Source organism: Ictidomys tridecemlineatus, chromosome X (genome assembly GCF_052094955.1).
Source record: "Ictidomys tridecemlineatus isolate mIctTri1 chromosome X, mIctTri1.hap1, whole genome shotgun sequence".
Classification (NCBI taxonomy): domain Eukaryota; kingdom Metazoa; phylum Chordata; class Mammalia; order Rodentia; family Sciuridae; genus Ictidomys; species Ictidomys tridecemlineatus.
The window spans coordinates 16,736,950-16,757,230 of NC_135493.1; the positions used below are offsets into that span (position 1 = coordinate 16,736,950).

General features: G+C 39.2%; 1 protein-coding gene across 1 annotated transcript; it reads right to left on the reverse strand.

The window, feature by feature from the left end:
• Nucleotides 1-1,750: 1,750 nt before the first annotated feature.
• On the reverse strand, nt 1,751-19,895 carry Znf449 (zinc finger protein 449). Its single transcript, XM_013358535.4, has 5 exons — nt 19,756-19,895; nt 16,866-17,309; nt 15,000-15,201; nt 5,183-5,296; nt 1,751-4,813 (listed from the first exon to the last, which is right to left on the reverse strand). Exons 2-5 carry the CDS (start codon nt 17,217-17,219, stop codon nt 3,930-3,932), a joined length of 1,554 nt encoding a protein of 517 aa, XP_013213989.1. The 5' UTR covers nt 17,220-17,309; nt 19,756-19,895; the 3' UTR covers nt 1,751-3,929.
• Nucleotides 19,896-20,281: the final 386 nt, after the last annotated feature.

A 20,281-nucleotide genomic window follows, 5' to 3' on the forward strand; every position in this document is an offset into this window, starting at 1 on the left:
TTCACGAGGTCCAGTTACAGAAGTTTCAAGGTGCTCCCTTCAAGATTCTCTCTGCCTTCAGGAGGACAAAGTTATGGACTCTTTAGGAGAATGTTCTCAGCCTGATTTGAAGAAGCTAGGTCTCTCCTATGTCCTTTAGCCTCCTGTGTTTACTGGTAGCCTCAATACTCAGGCAGCTATTATCAATTGCCATAGAACATCCATGGAACATGCCACAAAAGAATACTCTTTGCTGGGCATAGTGGTGCATGCCTGTAATCGCTGCAACCTGGAAGACTGAAGCATGAGGATCACAAGTTCAAAGCCAACCTCAGCAACTTAGCAAGACCTTGTCTCAAAATAAAATATAAAACCAGCTGGGAATGTGGCTCAGTGGTTAAGCATCTCTGGCAATCCCTGGTACCTACCCACCAAAAATTTTTTGAAAAAAAAAAAAACTATATTCAAGGGAAAAGAGAGTATAAAATTACAGGGACACAGACAAGGGAGTTTCCCAATCTCCATGTTGCTGCTCCTTCACAAAAATAATCCTAAAGATATTAAAGTAATTGAGAAGCCAAAGACTGTATTCCAAATTTGTATCCACAAGTAGAATTCTTATTTTGTAGAGTCTTTAGGATACTTGACATATTTTAAAACATATGTCTTTTAAAAAATTATATGAGCCAGGTGCTGTGCACACATTTGTAATACCAGGCAGGAGGATTGCAAGTTCAAGGTCAGTTTCAGCAATTTAGGGACACCCTGGGTCCAATCTCCAGGTTCAAAACCAAAAACAACAACAAAATGAAAGAAGAAATGGAATGAAATATGTTTTCTAGTCATAATACAATCAAACCAAAAAGCAAAAGGAAAATGACAACACTGTATAGCTCTTGGGTTAAAGGGAATTATAATAAAAATTGAAACAACAACTTTGAAATCATCAATCAAAGCATTCTATTTGAAGCTGGGTAAGGTGGTGCCACAAGCCTGTAATCCCAGTGACTTGGGAGGCTGAAGCAGGAGGATTGCAAGTTCAAGGCCAGGCTTGGCAATTTGGAAAGACCCCATCTAAAAATAAAAATAGCTGAGGACATAGCTCAGTGTAGCATGCCCCTCAGTTCAATCCCCAATATCAAAATAAAAAAAAATCTTTAAAAATGATGGAATTTCACCAAAGCCACACTTAAGAAGAAAATCCATAGAGTAAAATGCTTTTATTATTAAACAACAAAGAATGCAAATACAATATGCTGGATATTTATTAAAAGCTTATACTTTTAAGACTTGAACAAAATATATTTCCTTTAATCTTTATAGTACTTATGAAGTGGGTACTGATTTTTGTCCTTCATAACAGTTAGGAGGTAGGTACTGTATGTGCCCTAATTAAGCACATCTAACTGTGTAATCTGCTTCCAAGAACTATTTCACAAGCTTCTCAATTCAATGCCACAAATACTAATGCTTACTGTAAACAGGGCACTGTAACAAAGAGATGTTCAAAGGTGTTCTCTACCCTGTAAAAATCAAGTAATTTGTGTTTCTGATATATATGAGGGATAAGAGGCATATCATACTATGATTGCAACTAAGCCAACCAGCTAAAATTGACTGTATTAAATGCTAAAAATAATGCATAATTATAGCACTTTGTGAAGAGAAAAATTAATCCAGCTTGGGATGGGGATAGTGGTGCTTGTTTCCACTATTCAGAGAAGCAGCTCTAGGTTGTTCAAACAATTACTTGATGCAAGAGAAGCAGGGAGAGCATATACGTTTCCACTTTATTAAAATAGTGTATAAATACAGAGCAGTTGGGCACATCCATTCTAAGGCACTGTTCTGGTTTGAATGCAATTCCACAAGAGAGAAAAAAGAAGCCATTACATTCTGAATTTTTCATCTCTACATTCATACTCCTCCCATGTTACATGTTTATTGCTACTGGGATCTCAATTTAACCCCAGACTTATAGCAGCATCATACAGGGACCTGGATGTTAAGAATTAAAGACACATCCCGGCTCTGGCACTTAATATGATTTGGCACTTAATTATAGACTCTCTTGCATTGTTGTCCATTTGTTTCCCAACACTTGTTTAATTACAGATATTATAAACTCTTTATGAGCCTGATCCATGAATTATATTTCTTTACTAGCTCCATTAAGCCTAGAGCAGGACTAGTTAGGCACATAGTAGATACCCCCCAAATACTTATCACTTCCAAGAATTTCAATGCAATAGAAGAGATATACTTTCCCTAGTTCTAGTTTAAGGAAAGGATGACTGGATATCTTCATAAAGGGACAATGCTTGAATGTCCTATTTCTTGTATCTGATAACAAGGAATTAGGCTCAATAATAAGCTTTAACTGATAAGATTTCTTCCTTCGCTATGAGAATTGGAGTTGTTACCATGATTATATGAAAATGTTTATATAAGTAATAACTGTGTGTGTATGTGTAATTATAAGATTATAAGTAAAATTCAAGGAGGTTGAGAATCACTGGGCAATTCACAATTAATCTGAATGAGTGACCCTCAATTCCTTAATTTGATGTGTGTGTGTGTGTGTGTGTATGCTACTGTGGTGTGTGTGTGTGTGTATATGCTAGTGTGTGTGTGTGTGTGTGTGTGTGTGTGTGTGTGTGTGTAATTATGAGTAAAATTCAAAGAGGTTTAGAATCACTGGGCAATTATCTGAATTAGTGATCCCCACCTCCTTAAAATGATGTGCTGTATGTTTTGTATATTATACAAAAGATGTATACCTTTGAAGAAATTTCCATAATACCCTTGAAATAAATGGAGATTACTAACTTGGGATCAACAGGACTACACTGATAGCTATAGAAATAGTTATTTAAGGCAGTGTGTTTCAAGGGATATTTGCAAAATACTGGTTCAAAAGTTATTACTAGGTGTATATGAAAAAGGTTCTGGGGTCAATAAGTTTAGAAAACGTTAAGCCCAAAGAGGTGCTTTATCCTCCTTTAGTAGAGGACTTCTCTGAGATTTTCATATGCTGATATGCATTATGAATCTAAGAAGGAGAAACAGCAGGAAGCAGTTTCCAAACTTACTTGCAACATATCTTGCAGAATTAAGTGTGCCATGACACATACTTATGGAGACACTGAATTTTAAAAATGGGTAAAATTTCAAAAGCACTGAAAGACATATAAGTGAATATCAAAGGAGAGCGAAAAATCCATTAATATTGGTTCTCTAGTCAAATGAAAGAAAATTCATTCTACTTGTACAACTTCAACTGTCAAGTTAATTCTTCCAGATCTATAGCTTAATTACCAAATCAATAATCCTCTCTAAGCACCATCACCATAGACTTCCAACTAAGCAAACCAGTAAACTTGGCAAATTCAAAAGTAAAGATTACAATCTTGATTTTCTTAAACATAGAAATTTCAATAGAAGTAACCCTATTTTTATGAGGCAAATAATATTCCCCTTCATCCTTGTGTTCCTTACACTTTTTATTGTTTGACAAAATCCATTGTCTCCCTTCTTGCACCTGGGGCATATCTAAAGCTCTGAGCTTATGTAGTCAACTTTAATAATTACACAGCAGAATAAGTATTCTATTACAGATATGTCATCTACACATGGTTATCCATTATATTGATCCTACCCCTAAAAGGATAATCATCCTTTATATGCTTACACTTATGATATGGTTGCCCCGGCAGAACACAAAGTTTTCCATTGTAATTTAAAAAAGACAGAATAAATCAAATCTAGGATAGCTGCAAGAATAGGTGGATACTCTAGAACTTATATGCCTTGGAAGATGGGTTTAAAAAATAGCCTTCCCCCCACCCCACAAAAAAATGCTGTTCTTATAAGTTCAAAGAGCTTCTTCCAAATTATGACTTTTTTGAGCTAATATTAATCTCTACAGGACCTATTTCTCTTAACAATTCTTAAAGAAGTCCTCTAAAGTGAGTAACTTGGTGCATAATAAGACCTGCTCTCTGTCTGAAGCTTTTAGAACAATGACTACACTTGTATGGCTTTTCCCCTGTATGAATTCTTAAATGAATAACGAGGCTTGGTCTCTGTCTAAAGCTTTTTCCACAATAATTACATTTAAAAGGTCTCTCTTCAGTATGCGTTCTCTGGTGCAAAGTAAGTGCTGTCAGTCGACTAAAACTCTTCCCACAGCTATGACATCTATGAGGTTTTTCACCTGTGTGAGTTTTCAGATGTCTTTTGAGACTTGATCCATGACAGAAACTTTTTCCACACTCCAGGCATTTATATGTTTCTTCTTCAGAATGTGTTCTCTGGTGCCCAATAAGGTGTGACCGCCGAGTGAACCGCTTCTTACATACAGTACATTCATAAGGTCTCTCTCCTGTATGAAGCCGTTGGTGCCTATAAAGGTCTGAACTACGGAGGAATCTTTTGCCACATTCAGGACATTTGTGAGGTTCCTCTCCTGAATGAATTCGCTGGTGTCCAGTAAGTTGTGACTTCCGAGCAAAACATTTTCCACACTGAGGACATCGGTGAGGTTTCTCTCCTGGACTCTTTTTCTTCTGAGGCCTAGGGTTGAGAGGTTCTTCCAGGTTGGAACTCTCGGGTGTCTCTCCTAGAGTGGGGTTCTGATGTTCTACAAGTTTTGCTAAATCTGTCTGTAAATCCTCTGGGGGTGGTTCCCACTGATTTTCTAACTGTACATAGTCTTTTTGCAAAATGGGACCATGTAGAGCATTCCCCTCTAATGTTACAACAAATGGATACATATTCTCCATTTTTTTCTGTTTTGAAGCATCTTCTTCATTTTCTAACCCAATCTCAAAACCTAAGAGAAGAGATGGAAAATTGCCAATGTTATCATGTTCCAAGAGAGGGAAAAAAACTGAAGGAAAATAAAGAGCTGGGCTGGGGATGTGGCTCAAGTGGTAGCCCGCTCGCCTGGCATGTGTGCAGCCCAGGTTTGATCCTCAGCCCCACATACAAACAAGGATGTTGTGTCCACCGAGAACTAAAAAATAAATATTACAAAATTCTCTCTCTCTCCTCTCTCTCTCTCTCTCTTTAAAAAAAAGAGTCATATTAAACCATTAACAGAAATATAGAAATTCCTAAATAGAATTCCTAGCTCTTTACCCCAATTAAGTTGAAATTTTCTTTCCCTTCTTCCCTAGTACATTAATGAACATTTACTTACCTATCTTAGAATCAAGTAATTGTTTCATTTCTTTGGAATCCTGTAATTCTTTCACCCATGGCTCTTCTCTATGCTCCAGTGGGAAGGTCACATCAAGCTTTGGTAAAGGATATCCTGGTTAAAGAAAAGAAGGAAAGCATGATAGTTTGATTCATCATTGGTTGTTCCAGAATTTGGGCTGATTTCTTGGACACAGGGCCTCTTGATATCTACTTCCTCCTGGGTTAAGACTACTTCATCTGGAGTCACAGGAAGTTTTTTTTTTTATGATAAGAACAAAAGAAAAATGGAAACATTATTTTGTGCTCACTTTAAGGAGGTTCTCTAATCTATGGGAGGTGAATGAACAATCTGTGTGCTGACATCAGTGCACTAAATTACTTCTATGTTTATTTTTTGGTGGAGGAGCAGTAACCAGGAATTGAATCCAGGGGCACTTTACCACTGAGCTACATCCCCGAGCCTTTTTTTTTTTTTCTGAGATTTTATATGTGTCTCCCAGAGGTCCATGTGTTAAAGGTTTGGTCCCCAGCTAGATGCTGTTGGGAGGTGGTGGAAATTAAAGGTGCAGGACCCAGTGGGAAATTTTAAGTTATTGGGAGGTGTGCCCTTGAGAGGAATTGTGGAACCCTGGTCTCTTCCCCTTTCTTTTTTATTCCTGGCCATGAAGTGAACAGTTGTTCCACCATGTATTCTGCACCATATATGCTGCCTGGCCATAGGCCCAAAATCTTTGATCATGCTGAAATCTCCAAAAAGTTGATTATCTCAGGTATTTGTTACAGTAATGGAAAGCCAACAAATACAGCTTTTATATTTTTCAACTCTAAAATTTCCATTTGAGTTTTCTAATTTCTATCTCTTTATTGCTAATCTCTATGAGATATAATATTGTCATCATAACTTTCTTTACTTAATTGTGGTTTTCTCAAGTTCTTAGAATACAGTCATAATGGTTACTTTGAAGTGTTTTTCTGTTAAATATGATCTCTAGTCACTCTCATAAATGGACTCTGTTGCCTGATTTCCCCTGCCCCAATAGTTTTGTATCAACATGCATGTCTCATAAATTTTTGTTGGTATTGGACATTTTATATAATATATTGTAGCAACTCTATACCACTCCCCAAGGTCTTTCATTGTTATTTGCTTATTTATTATCAAATGACTGGGTAATTTTAGTGAAGTCTATCCCCCTGCAATACTAAGTATTATTAAGCAATATTAACCTGACATCACTCTTCCTGGAGCACATCCTTAGCTATGCACAGTCTCTCTGGAATGATAGATATTAGGGCAGCAAAATATATTGCAAGAAAAAATGATCTCAAACATTGAAAAACATTAATGTGCATATCCAGGAAGGAACACACTGATGATTCTATGTGATTTCTTGAAAAAAAATAGATTTCACATCCCAAGAAAAATTTCAAGTATTACAAAACAAGAAATCTGTGTCACTGGAGGGCATGCAGCAAATAGGCACAAGAAACAAACATTATGTCTATCACACACAAAGCCATGCAGGCTCTTCAGGTCATATGGAGGCCTCTACTTGTTTGGTAGCAGAATGAATTTCACATACAAAAAAACACAAGGAAATAGATCCACAGATAAAATAAAGATCTAAAATTTACACAAAAGGATAAAACCTTAAAAGACAGGAAGAGAAAAATGATTCATCAGTTACATGAAGGGCTTCAAGTTGAGTTCTCATCAGAAAACAACAGAGGCTAGAAGGCAGTGAGGTTGACATATTCAAAGTACTCAGAGAAAAATAAAAACTGTATGCTGGGCATGGTGGTACATTCATATAATCCCAGCAACATGGGAGGCTGAGGCAGGAGGTCGCAAGTTCAAGGCCAGCCTCAGAATTTTACTGAGGCATTAATTAACTTAGTGAGAATCTGTCTCTAAAAAAGCTAGGGATGAAGCTCAGTGGCAAATGATCCCTGGGTTCAATCCACAGTACCATAAAAACAGGCAATCAAGAATCTTACAACTAGCAAAGCTATCTTTCAAAAATGAATATGCAAGGGCTGGGGATATAGTTCAGTAGTAGAGTGCTTGCCTGGCATGTGTGAAGCCCTGGATTTGATCCCCAGCACTATAAAATGCAATAAAGATATTCCTGAGAAACAAAACAGAATTCAATTCTAACAGACTTATCAAAAAATATATAATTTATAATATATTATAAATTATATTATGTTTTATGTAATATATATAATATAATCTATAGACAGAGAGTTGAAAAAAACACTAAGGAAGTTCCTCATCTGGGAAAGTGACCACAAAATCCAAATCAAAAAATAGTACAAAAAAGGTAAGTATGTAATGAAAAAAAATTATAAATAAAAAATTCTGCTTCTTTCTTTTAAAATATTTTTTTAAATAAGTGCTACATATATAGAAATGTAATGTATTTGTCAATAATAGCACAAGTGAGGTGGGTGAGAGCAAAGTTGTATTGGTCTGGATGATTCCAATTGATTACTAAAATCCACAGGAACAAATGAAAAAAAAGAAAGAGAGAGAGAGAGAGAGAGAGAGAGAGAGAGAGAGAGAGAGAGAGAGAGAGAGAGAGAGAGAAAGAAAGAAAGAAAGAAAGAAAGAAAGAAAGAAAGAAAGAAAGAAAGAAAGAAAGAAAGAAAGAAAGAAAGAAAGAAGGAAGGAAGGAAGGAAGGAAGGAAGGAAGCCAGGTGCAGTGGCACATGCCTACAATCACAGCAATTGGGGAAGCTGAGGCAGGAGGATCTCAATATCAAGGCCAGCCTTGGCAATTTAGAGAGATCCTCAGTGACTTAGTGAGATCCTGTTTCAAATTAAAAAAAATAAAAAGGTTGGGGATGTAACTTATTGGTAAGGGGCCCCTGGGTTCAATCCCCAGTGCCACCAAAAAAAAAAAAAAAAGACTGAAAGTAAAGGATGGAAAAATACATATCCTGTAAATAACATCCACAAGATGACTAAACAGATATTAAAACAAGAAATGCTACTAAAGAGGATCATTTTATGATAAAACGATCAATCAGAAAGAGAAAACAGTTATAAACACATATGCAGTTAAATACAAAGTACCAAAATACATGAAGCAAAAAAAATGAAATAAATAGAAGAATACACAATTCTATAGTATAGAAGTTGGACATTTCAATAACCCCTGTATTAATGGATAAAAAATGTGATTAACTATAGAAGACAATGAAAATATCATAAGTTAAACATGGCAAACATGCATAGAACACTCCACCTAATAATAGCAGAATATACATTCTTCATAAGTGCAAACAGAAAATTCTCCAGGACACATAAGATGCTATACCATAAAAACAGGTTCAGAGACAACTCAAATTACTACAACCAGAAATGAAAGAGGTAACACTACCACTAACCTTACAAAATAATTATAAAGGAATACTATAAACAAATGTATGAAAATAAATCAGATAATAAATAAGGGCATGTGCCACCCCACCTGGCTATAATCAATGGATTTTTATAAAGGTGCTAAGAAAATTCAATAGAGAAAGAGTAGTCTCCTCAATAAATGGTGCTAGGACAACAGGATATCCATGTGCAAAAGAATGATATTGGTTCCCCGTTTAAAATATTTATTTTAAATGGATCAACGTAAGATATAAATACATAAGAGAAGGAGTATAAGTTAAAATCTTCATGACCTTGATTTAGACAACAGTTCTACAAATATGACATTGAATGTACAAGCAAAAAGGGCTGGGTTGTGGCTCAGTGGTAGAGTTGCTCACCTAGCACATGCAAGGCCCTGGGTTCAATCCTCAGCATCACATAAAAATAGATAAAATGAAGGTATTGTGTCCAACTACAATTAAAAAATAAATATTAAAAAAAGAGGGCTGGGGCTGTAGCTCATTTGGTAGAGTGCCCGCCTCGCACGTGTGAGACACTGGGTTTGATTCTCAGCACCACATAAAAATCAATAAAGATATTTCAAAAAAAGAAAGTATAAGTAAAAACAGAAAGCAGAGGAGGGCTGGGGATGTAGCTCAGTAGTAGAGCCCTTGCCTTGCATATGCAAGGTCCTGGGTTCAATCCTCAGCACCATCTCCCCTTAACTAAAAAAAAAAAAAAAAAAAAGAAGAGGAGGAAAGACTTTCTAACTCATGCTATGAGGCCCTTATTGCTGTGACAAAAAAAAAAAAATCTTATTAAGACAGGACAAGAAAAGGAAACTATAGACCAGTATCTCTTCTGAATATGGGGGTAAAGATCTTCAACAAAATGTTAGTAAAATGAATCTAGCAATACATAATAAGAATTATACACCAGGTATTTATTCCAGGAATGCAAATATGATTTATCATTAAAAATTAAGATATAACATTACAGTAGAATATCAAATAAAAAATCACGTTCATTTCAATACCTACAGAAAAAAATAATCAAGCAAAATTTATACTGCTTCCTGATTTTTAAAAAAACTCAAACAACAAATAGAAGGCAATTTCCTCATCCTGATAAAAAGTATCTATGAAAGATCCACAGCTAAAATCATAAGTAATTGAGAAAAATTAAATTTCTCCTGCAAGCAGGAAAAAAGGCAAAGATGTGAACTCTCACCATTTTATTCAACATTCTACTAAGGTTCTGACAAGGGCAACTAGGCAAAACACAAAAAACAAAAACAAAAACAAACAGATTTAGATTGAATCTCAGGAAGTAAAACTGTTTCTTTTCACAGATGACATGGTTCTGTACATGGAAAGTTCTAAAGAATCTACTAAGAAATAATAAGCAAGTTCAGTAATTTGTAGGATACAACATCAATATAGAAAAATCAATTGTAATTCTATATACTTTCAACAAACAATCCAAAAATAAAATTAAGAAAACAATTGCACCAACAATAACATTAACAAGAATAAAATATTTAGGAAAAAAATTAATACAAATCTTATACTTTATAAACTACAGCTGGGTGTGGTGACACACATGCTAGCATCTTGGAAGGGGTAAGACAGGAGGATTACAAATTCAAGGCTGGCCTGGGCTATTTAGTGAGACCTTCATCAATTTAGCAAGACCCTGTCTCAAAATAAAACATAAAATGGGCTGAAGATGTAGTTCATTGGGCAAAGTGCCCCTGGGTTAAATCCCCAGTACCAAAAACAAAAACAAAACCTATAAAACATTGTTGAAAGCTATCAGAGAAAATCTGAATAAACAGAAAAGCATCTTAGGCTCATGCATCACAAAATCTAATATTGTTAACATTGGTAATACTCTTCAAATTGATCCACATCTAATACAATCCCTAAAAGCATCCTAATTGACTTCTATGTAGAAACTGATGAAATTACAACAAATTCAGAATGTCTTGAAAAATAAGATCAAAGTTGAATTCTTGCATTTTCAGATTTCAAAATTTACCACAAAGCAATAATAATCAGGACAGGCTGGTACATCCATGAGAATAGACATATGAATCAGTAGGATAGAAATAATGCATCCAGCAATAAGCCCATATACCTCCAATCAACTGATTTTTAACAATAGTTTCAAAGACATTCAATGCAGAAAGTATAGCCTTTTCAACAAATAATGCTGAGACACCTTGCTATCCACATGCAAATAAAGTATCTGTTGGACCCCTACCTCACACCCTATAAAATTAGTTGAAAATGGTAAGAGTCTTAAATATAAGAAAACATGATCATTTTAAAACATAATCCCAAATTCTTTGATATTCTTCCATTCCAGAGGTAGGATTTTTCCTTTCCTTCACTTAACACTTAATTGTGGGGTGTGGGCTGGTGGGTTTAACTTAGTGCCTCCCTTCATTTTTTTGACACAATATCTTCATTCCATTTATTTGTTTGTTTTACTTATTTATTTATTTATATGTGGTGCTGATGATCAAACCCAGTGCATACATGCAAGGCAAGCGCTCTACCGCTGAGCCACAAAGCCACAACCCCAGCCCTTAGTGACTCCCTTCTAATAAAGAGAATGTGGTAGAAAAGCTGGTGTGTGACTAGGTTACCAAAGATGCTAAGGCATGCCCCTTGTTTTCTCTTGGATCATCTACTAGGGGGTGGGGAGCCTGTTGTCCTGTCATGCTGATGCTCAGGTAGCCTCTGAAGAAGCTCTCTTAGCAAGGAATTGAAGCTGCCTGGCAGGCCCTGCTGGCACTTGATTAAAATTATAAAAGACACTCTGAGCCAAAAACATCCAATAAACAACTCCCAAAGTCCTGACTCTTAGAAATTGTGAAAATGCTTTTTCCTTATGTTGCTAAAATTGGGGGGCAGAATAATTTATTTTGAAACAAAAGCTAAATAATACAAAGAAGGAAAAAGCAACCACAGGTTAACTAAAAAAAGTGATTACTAAAGAATGCTCTTCAAGTCCTATACTCAGGGAAAGACTTTATCAAGCTCCATTAGCAAAATCTGTCATAAAGGTTCCACTACACTGTGAAACATTATTAATATAGTTTTGGGTTAGATATTACCTTACAGTTAACTATTTTATATAATAGGATAATCTGGAGAGATTTAAGTGACAAGAATGTTCTGATGCTTTCCAGATACTATGGGTTTCATGTTTAAATTTTCATCTCTCATAATCTTAATCACCAAAAGGATGTGGTCTTTGACATCTCACATGTATTCCAAACGAAAATGTATTGATTGAAACAAAGTTTTGGGGCTGGATTTGTGGCTCAGCACTCTCCTAGCACATGCAGGATGCTTGGCTGGTCCTCAGCACCACATAAAAATAAAAAATAAGGTTAAAAAAACCCCAAGGTTTGATAATTAAAAATATATTCCAATTTTGGTGTAATAATTTTGAATTCCACATTCTCCAAAGATAGAGTTGGCATGATACCCTTCATGCTTTTAGGACCAGTGCCTCCTTGCCTCTTTTCTTTCTGACTACAGACATTCTAATAGCATTACCCACCTGTAGGATTTAGAGTGTCTGGCTTCTATTTAATGATGGATTTTTTTTGTTGTTGTTTATGTCTTCCTTAGATCACTCTGCATTTTTCCTTTAAGTTCTTTTTTTATTTTGCAATGAACGTGTGTGTGCTTTCAGTTATAAAAAATATCATTAAATGACCAAAATACTTGTGTGCACACACACATTTCATATAATCAAACCATCCTAATATTTTGCTGACAGAGAATATATTGCAAACTTTAACATAAACTCAATTGATTTCTTCCATTACTTTTAAATTCATTCTTCACTTAGCCAGTATCTTGTGCTTTTCACTCCATCTCCAATAGGATCTGCTTCATGCAATACATCAAGATGTTTAAATACTTAAGTAACCTTTAAATAATGGAGGAAGAAGTCTTACATCATTTTGCAAAGTATATTATATACTTTAAACAGGGAAAACAGGATACTTTCCCTCTTCCAAATTTGTATTTCTTACTTGATTAACTAACTATACCTATCTTTTGTTAAGCACACTGAATTTTCATGTGCTTTACACCATGATGAATACTGCTGCTCTGTGATCTTTGAACCTGTAATATTGATAAAAGAAGCAAATTAACATGTAGAATCAGAATGTATATATTAAAAGAGCTATAATTTGATAGGACTAATGAAACTCTACTATTTGTGGCAAGCACACATACATATACACAGATTTTTAAAATAATTATTTAGCAGACTTTTAAATGAAGGTAACATAAAGACTGGAATATAAATGATGACATCATATAGTTCTGCAAGGACCACAATAAGAAAATGTATTTCAGGGTTTTCCCTCTCCTGGTCAGCATTATTTAAAAAATATGTGTCAGGTGCAGTGGTGAATGCCTATAATCCCAGTGGTTTAGGAGGCACAGGCAGGAGGATTGCAAGTTCAAAGCCAGCCCCAGCAGCTAACAAGGCCCTAAGCAACTTAAAAACTCTGTTTCAAATTAAAAAATAAAACTAAACTAAAAGGCCTAGGAATGTGCCTCAGTGGTTAAGTGCCCCTGGGTTCAATCGCTGGTACCAAAAGAAAAACCAAATGAAATCCACAAGTACCCTAGATCCATATGTTCAAATCTAAACTCACCTTGACCACCAAATTTGATCCTTATCTGTGTTCTCCATGTCAGTAAATAACATTGACAATCTGGATGCCATCCTTCATACCTTTTGGTTCATCACTGACACCTCACCAAGTCCTATATTTTATACCTGCTAAATATCTTTTGAATTACCCCTTTTCACTCCATCATCACCCATACACCCATGGTTCAGAAAACTTCTCTCCCACCTGGAGGATTTCAACAACCTCCCAAAGGTGTCCCCATTTCCACTGGATCTCACTAGTACTGTAGCCAGAGTGATCTCCTAAAATGTAAGTCTGCCTATATCACTCTGATGATATTTGAGAACTTTCAAACATTCCCCACAGCCTTGATATTAAATCTTTTGGGGGGATGCCAGTGATTGAACAGAGGGGTGTTTAACCACTGAGCAAAATTCCCAGCACTTTTTTATTTTCTATTTTGAGACAGGGTCTCACTAAATTGCTTAGGGCCTCACTATGTTGCTGAGACTGCCTCAGACTTGCACTCCTCCTGCCTCAGTCTCTGAGATTACAGGCTGGGATTACAGGCCTAAACCATGATGCCCAGCTTGATATTAAATTTTGATTCCTCAAACACAAGAAAAAGTTTTTCATGACTCAGGACACTGCTTCTTTCTCCAGCTTCTTCAATTTCTACCCCTGCTTCTCTACTTCTGCCCACCCCTCAGAATGTAGCAGCAGGTCTTCTCTCTGCCCCAGGGCCTCTGCACTTGCATCCCTTCTGCCAAGGCTCCCTCTCCTCACTCCCACCACTCAATGGCTGACTCCAATCCATCCTAGAGTACTACCCCAGATCCCCCTCCTCCAGAGGTCTTCCCTCAGCCTAATGATGGCAAGGGCACCTGCTGTGTGCTCTGCCAGCATCCTAAGCCCTCCAACACACACACGTTCCCATCACATATCCAACGTATCTGGACTGTCCACCAGAAGTGGGTGCCGGGACAGCTGGGGCTGCTTTCCTGCCCCGTGGACTGTCTAGTCACAGGGTCCAGCAAGATGCCTGGCTCTTCACGGTGCTCAGAATGTTGATTGTGAGAATAAATGTGGAGAAGTGGAAGGGGACACAGTTGCTAAGCCCTGGCCCTGTGCTAGTGATGGGGGCATCCCACATTTCTGTTTTGCAACATGGACCATTCTCCACCTATTTGCATCTGCAGGGCTCTTTGGTGCTCTCAGGACTACACAGTGTCTTGGTGTGCCAACATGGTGACGCTGGGCTGCTGGGGAAAGGGAGAGGACTCCCACCACACTTGGGCCCAAGCTTCAGTGGGGGAGGGGAAGGCTGGGACAGGGCGTGGGTAGCAATGTAAGGAAATGGCAAAGGGAAGGGGAACAGGAACACCCAGGCATCAAGTCCCGCTGCCTTTCTCCACATGGCCTTTTCTCCTGCTAGCATGCACCCATTTGTGTCCAGGGCTGTGGTTCTCAAAGGGCGGTGTGTGCAGCACTTTGCTCAGAGACCTTGTTAAACCTGTACCCCAGGTGGTGCTGGGGCTGAGTGACTGCTTACTCATGAGAAGGGTGGTTACTTTCGCCTGTTCCCCAGGCCACTGTACCCAAAATGCATTTTCCCCTGCTGTTCCCAGAGAGACATCTCCTCTTCCTCCCTTTCCTTTTCATCCAAGTGGTCCATTTCCACTGGGGAATCCATGTTTCCCAGCAACCCCAACCTTTGAGAGCTCTTGTGTGCTCGGTCAGACACAAAAGAGCAGAAAGAAAACCTCGCCTTACCAGGATCCAGAAAGGGCTGGCATTCCCCAGCAGCACCATAGTTCAGCTCCTGAGGCCCTGCCTGTGGGATCCAGGCCCCTGTCACGGGAGCCTCCTGGACAGGTCCTATTCCCTGGAGCGCAGATGTCTCCAGGTGCATGTTTGGCATGGGTACTGTTCCTACAGGAGCCAGTTCTTCCAAGAGCATGTCATGCATATCGACCTGGGGGAAATGCCAGAACCCATCAGTTTAGAGTTATCCATAAGAAGTGAAGTTAGTTTAACCTCATTCTAAAGCAAAGTATTGCTGACTAGCAGTCAAATGAGAGCCACATGTGTAGTTTAAAATGTTCCAGTGGTCATAGGACACAATGTAAAAAAGGAACCAGGGAGTCCTCAATCTTAATAGCCCGTCAGATTTAACGTGACATATGGAAACCATCAGGATTGCAGCATGTAATCAATCCAAACAATTACCAAGTACTACCTCCTCTCCTCGTCACAGCTTCTGCATGGGCTATGTAGTTTACACCCACAACAGGTCTCAACCAGCACTGGCCACATTTCAAGTGCTCAAGAGCCATACATGGCTCATGGCTCTTGTGCTGGGCAGGGGCAGTCTAGAGCACTTGAAGGCAAAATCTTGTATGGTAAACAAAACTAAGAAGACAGAAGGGAAGGGAAACCACTATTGCATTCTAGTCTGGGGAAGCAGAAACCTTTAGAAGCTTCCTGTTCAGACTTCTTTGTGCCCTGAAGCCAACAGCTCCTGCGAGCCTTGCCCCACAGGGGACCCAGCACCCCAACACCCTGCTGGAAAAACATCTTCCCCTCAGCCCTGTGCTCCCAAAACACAGGCATCATGTGATACTTCTGAACCCAGGGCAGTTCCACTGCCCCTGTGGAGTATTCAACATATGCTGGCTGTTGCTGTCTACTGGGATTTAATGGACCTGAGATGGGAGCATTGCGCACAAAGCAAGAGTTGTTTCAGGTCCCTACCAACTGTGCAATTCCCCCTCAAACATTCATATAGTTGAAGAGCACCTCCCAGCATCAATATCGTGTTGAAAAGATACAATTTTTCCATATTTTAGGATGACTTGGATTTCCTACGAATGCATTACTGTGCAAATCAAAGGAAGATTACATTACTTGTTCCAATTTTCAAAGACGTGTTTGCCACTTAGGGAAATCATCTGACAAGCAGCCACAGTGCATAGTACTTGAGCTGTATTAGTCTGAATATTGGCTGTGGCACTATAACAATTCTAAGAAGAGAGATAGGCATCTGACAATTTCATGATATCTTCTTGTAAAGTCAAGCAAACATATTTCTACAGATATGTGTATTAGTAACTAATATACTATGTTCATTTTCCTTTATATGCTTTCTACATTCTATTGTCTTCAGGGTCAACAAGCTATTTTTGTAAAGAGCTGGATAGTAAATATTTTAGGCTTTTTGACTATGTTTACTTTCTTATTTCTTCTTCTTCCTCTTTAAAAAAAAACACTTTAAAACTGTAAAAGTCATTATTAGCTCACAATGTACACAGAAACAGGCCAAGGTCAGATTTGACCTGCAGGTCATGGAACAATACATAAAAGCATTTGGTTGTTACAGATAGGTACTTTGTTATGTGTAAGTTTCATTTATGGATAATAAAGAGATATTATAAAATATGTGTTACAGAAAGGGGTAGGGTCGGGCCAGTTTGAGAACCACTGACTTGATACTCTTTCTAGCAAAAAGGAAAAACAAAAAGACATCTGAGAGAAGTGTCAAGGCTAGAGAATGGTACACAGACAAAATGTCTGGTCTAGATCCAGTTGCCTCAGTACTTCTTTTGATCTAACAACAATGACCCCATACTCTTTTCTCACCTGCTGCTCTGGTATCTCAAGTTCTCTCTGTAAATCTTCTATCAGTGACACAACTCTTTCTCTATTCTCTGGGCAATGTTCCCTCACCCAGGTCTCTATCTCCGTGGGCAGTATAGTTAGGAATTGCTCCAGCACCAGCAGCTCCAGTATTTGTTCCTTAGACCGCATCTTTGGCTTCAGCCACTGACAGCAAAGCTCCCAGAGTTTGTTGAAAGCTTCATGAGGCCCTGCTGCCTCTGTGTACTGGAATTGCCTGAAGCGCTGGCGGAACACTTCACAGTCAGTGTCATACTCTTGCAGCACAGAGCCCTGATTCAAGGAGGCCTGGATTGCACAACCCAGGGCCACAGCCATTGCCTCTTTCAGAAGATTAGAGTTTATCTGGGACCTGAGGTCTCGGATTTCAGTTTGTTCTGTGTAATAATCAGGGGAAAACACCTATAGCTGAAGACAGGGAAAAAAATGAGAAAAGAGAAACAGCAATGGTTACAAGAGGACATACTCACTGTCTTTTATTTATCTTTATCAAAGACCTACATGATCACTTTGTTATCTTTCTAGTGGTTTTGAGAATCTGAGGACTTGCAGTCTGAAAAAAATACATACATATCCACTTCTGAGAACATTTAAAAAGTTTCTAGAATCTCGGTTTATTCATATACCCTCTAGAGTTGTTCTGTCTAATATGGTAGCCTATAGTCCCATGTGACACTTTAGGTTTAATTAAAATTTTAGTTTCTTAGTCACAGTAACAAAAACTTCAAGTGCTCAATAAATATCACTGCCAAAAATTCTATTGAACAGCTCTGCTCTTGAATTCTACCATCCCAAGGTTAAGAACTCTAGCTTTAAATATGCCCCTAAAGATCTGTTGGCATTTAACCCTATTCCTTGTCTAATCCAAGTATCATGTGTTTCTGAATATATGGAGGTCTCCAAGGAAATGTGGGAGGAATATTAGCAATATTTCTGAGTCATGTCTGCCTGTAATCCCAGTGACTTGTGAGGCTAGGGCAGGAGGATTGAATATCTGAATCTAGCCTCAGCAACTTAACCAGAACTGGTCTCAAAATAAAAAATAAAAAGGGTTGGGGATATAGCTCAGCTCTAGAGAATTCCTGGGTTAAAATTCCCAGTACAGAAAAAAACCCAGAACAATACTTTTGAATAACTTTAACCATCAGGGTTTAAGTACCAATTAATAGCCTTTGATCAAAGTGAATTTAGGCAAAATCACACTTTTCAAGGGCAGCCAATCACTGACCCCTCATTCTTCTCCATTCAAGGTATGTTCAGTTCATCCTATATCACTAAGATCCTCATTTTTCAGTAGTATTCCAAATGGCTCCCCTTTGTGAAAAATACACTGCTATATAGCAGCCCAACAGGAATTTGCTCTTCACTTATAATGAAGGACATATATCAAGTTCATGCTATATGCCAGATACTGTTCTAAGCATCCTGCATGTATTAATTTAGTTAACCCTCACTCAGTCTTAGGCGTTCCCTATTAGTATTATCCCAGGAATGCAGATAAAGGAACAGAGGTTTGAGGCTTAGGGGAAATTAAATTAAATTGTCCAAAGTCACATGGTAAGTGCCAAGAGAAAATGTCCATGATGTTAAACCCATAGTCTTCTGCTTTTAAGAAGTCTAAAAAAAAATCAGAGTGGGGCTAGGGTTGTGGCTCAGTAGTAGAGCACTTGCCTAGCATGTGTGAGGCACTGGCTTTCTCAGCAATTCGTATAAGCAAATAAAATAAAGGGTGATCAACAACAACAACAACAAAAATCAAAGTATTCTCAGCATAACTCTGAGGTTACCGAAGTGGTCACCTACATGTCTCCACAGGTTTCAGGATCTGTACCTGCCCATGTACTATATGGGTCCTCTGCATTTGCTGAGCCAGCTCTCTGGCGGGAATTCAAGAAAAAGAACACTCAGGACTTTTTTCCCATTCCATTAACCAGAATTGAAACTCTGTTCCTATTATCACCCTTTATCATGATGGTGGCCTGAATTTTAGTGGCAGATGGAGTTAGAAGTAATAACCTACTAGCTGTGTGACCCTGACACTCAATGCCTCTGTGTACAATACATGCATAATCATAGCATTAACTTTATAAAATATCCCACCCGGATCCAACTGCAAGGAAAGCGAAGAGCAGCATGCCTGGCACAAGGAAAGGGCTCAATAAGTTTATTGCTGGTCATGACTCCTTCCTAGGAAGCTTCTACCTTCCAGAGCCTAGGCATCTAACCGTTGCTGGAGGGCATCCAGGAACTGCGATTTTTTTGGCTGTGGACCTACCAGTTAATCCGCTCCAGCCTCACAGCTGGCCAGCCCTCCCCTCACTGACCCAAAACCTTCCACCACGTCTACCAGGGAAGTGACCCTCCGGGTTTCCTTGTTTCCTTCCATCTGTCCTTCCCAGTTAAAAGTTAACTGCACTGGGGGCTGTTTTTTCCTCCCAAATCTCCGTGTCGTGAACCCGCCTTCACACGGCCTACGAGTAAACCGATGTGAGAAAAGGGGGCACTTGAGGAACGGCACGAGTGACATGTCCCTGAAAAGTCTAAAAGCTGGTTTAAAATCGGATGCTGGTGTCACGGGCGCGGTCTCCGAGCGCTCCTGGGCGACGAGGTCCCGCCGCCCAGAGGGGCACTCCCAGCCCGTGAGGAATCCCAGGAAGGCCTGGCCGGGTCGCAGGGAGCGGCGGCGGGGTCCCTGGTCCGACAGGGGCCCGCCGCCCCTCGCTGCTCCAGCGGCTGCCGCCCGAGGCACATCTGAAATTTGCCAGTTCGCTTAGCCCAGGCAGGCGAAGGGAACCCCGCTACCCGCGCCCGCGCCCCAGGGACGACCACGCCCTCTGGCCGCTCCGGGACTCACCGCCTCAGCGCCCAAGGCTCTCCCAAGCTCACCGGCAACTGCCCAGGACGCAGGCGCGGAGCCGCGCTGTGGACTACATTTCCCGGTAGGCCTCACGTCGCCCGCCGCGCTCCGGGCCCAGAAGGATGCTGACGTGGGAGGAGCTGGGACTCTCCCGGGCTTCCTAGCTTCAAGCTGCTTTGGAATTGTTCCCATTTCCGGTCTATCGCTTCTTGGTCCCTGGGGGTTGGGCGAGGCGAGCTCGGGGGTTGTGACAAAGTGAGGGCTTTTCAACCAACAGCCTTAGAGTAATCTAACCAGAGCGGGTCTGGAACATCTCTTTAATCTGTCATGGCCTGCTAAGTGAGTCTCAAAACTGTGTGTGGAAGGATTTTTTTTTTTTTTTTTTTAGAAAAGCTAGTTAAAAATACAGATTTCTCGGCCCAACCTGATATTAACGTCTTATATGAGCTTGGGTCTTATATGAGATTAAGGATTCGCATTTTAATAAGCTTTCTTGGGGATTCCGACTCTGGCCATCTGCCCG

Bases quoted from the DNA above. Each gene is read 5' to 3' on its own strand.
- Znf449 (XM_013358535.4), bottom strand. From the start codon at position 17,219: ATGGCTGTGGCCCTGGGTTGTGCAATCCAGGCCTCCTTGAATCAGGGC. The intron at 15,202-16,865 runs GTGAGAAAAGAG...CATTTCCCCCAG, and splicing joins TTGAGATACCAGAGCAGCAG to GTCGATATGCATGACATGCT. The intron at 5,297-14,999 runs GTAAGGCGAGGT...TTCTTTAACCAG, and splicing joins CCAGCCCTTTCTGGATCCTG to GATATCCTTTACCAAAGCTT.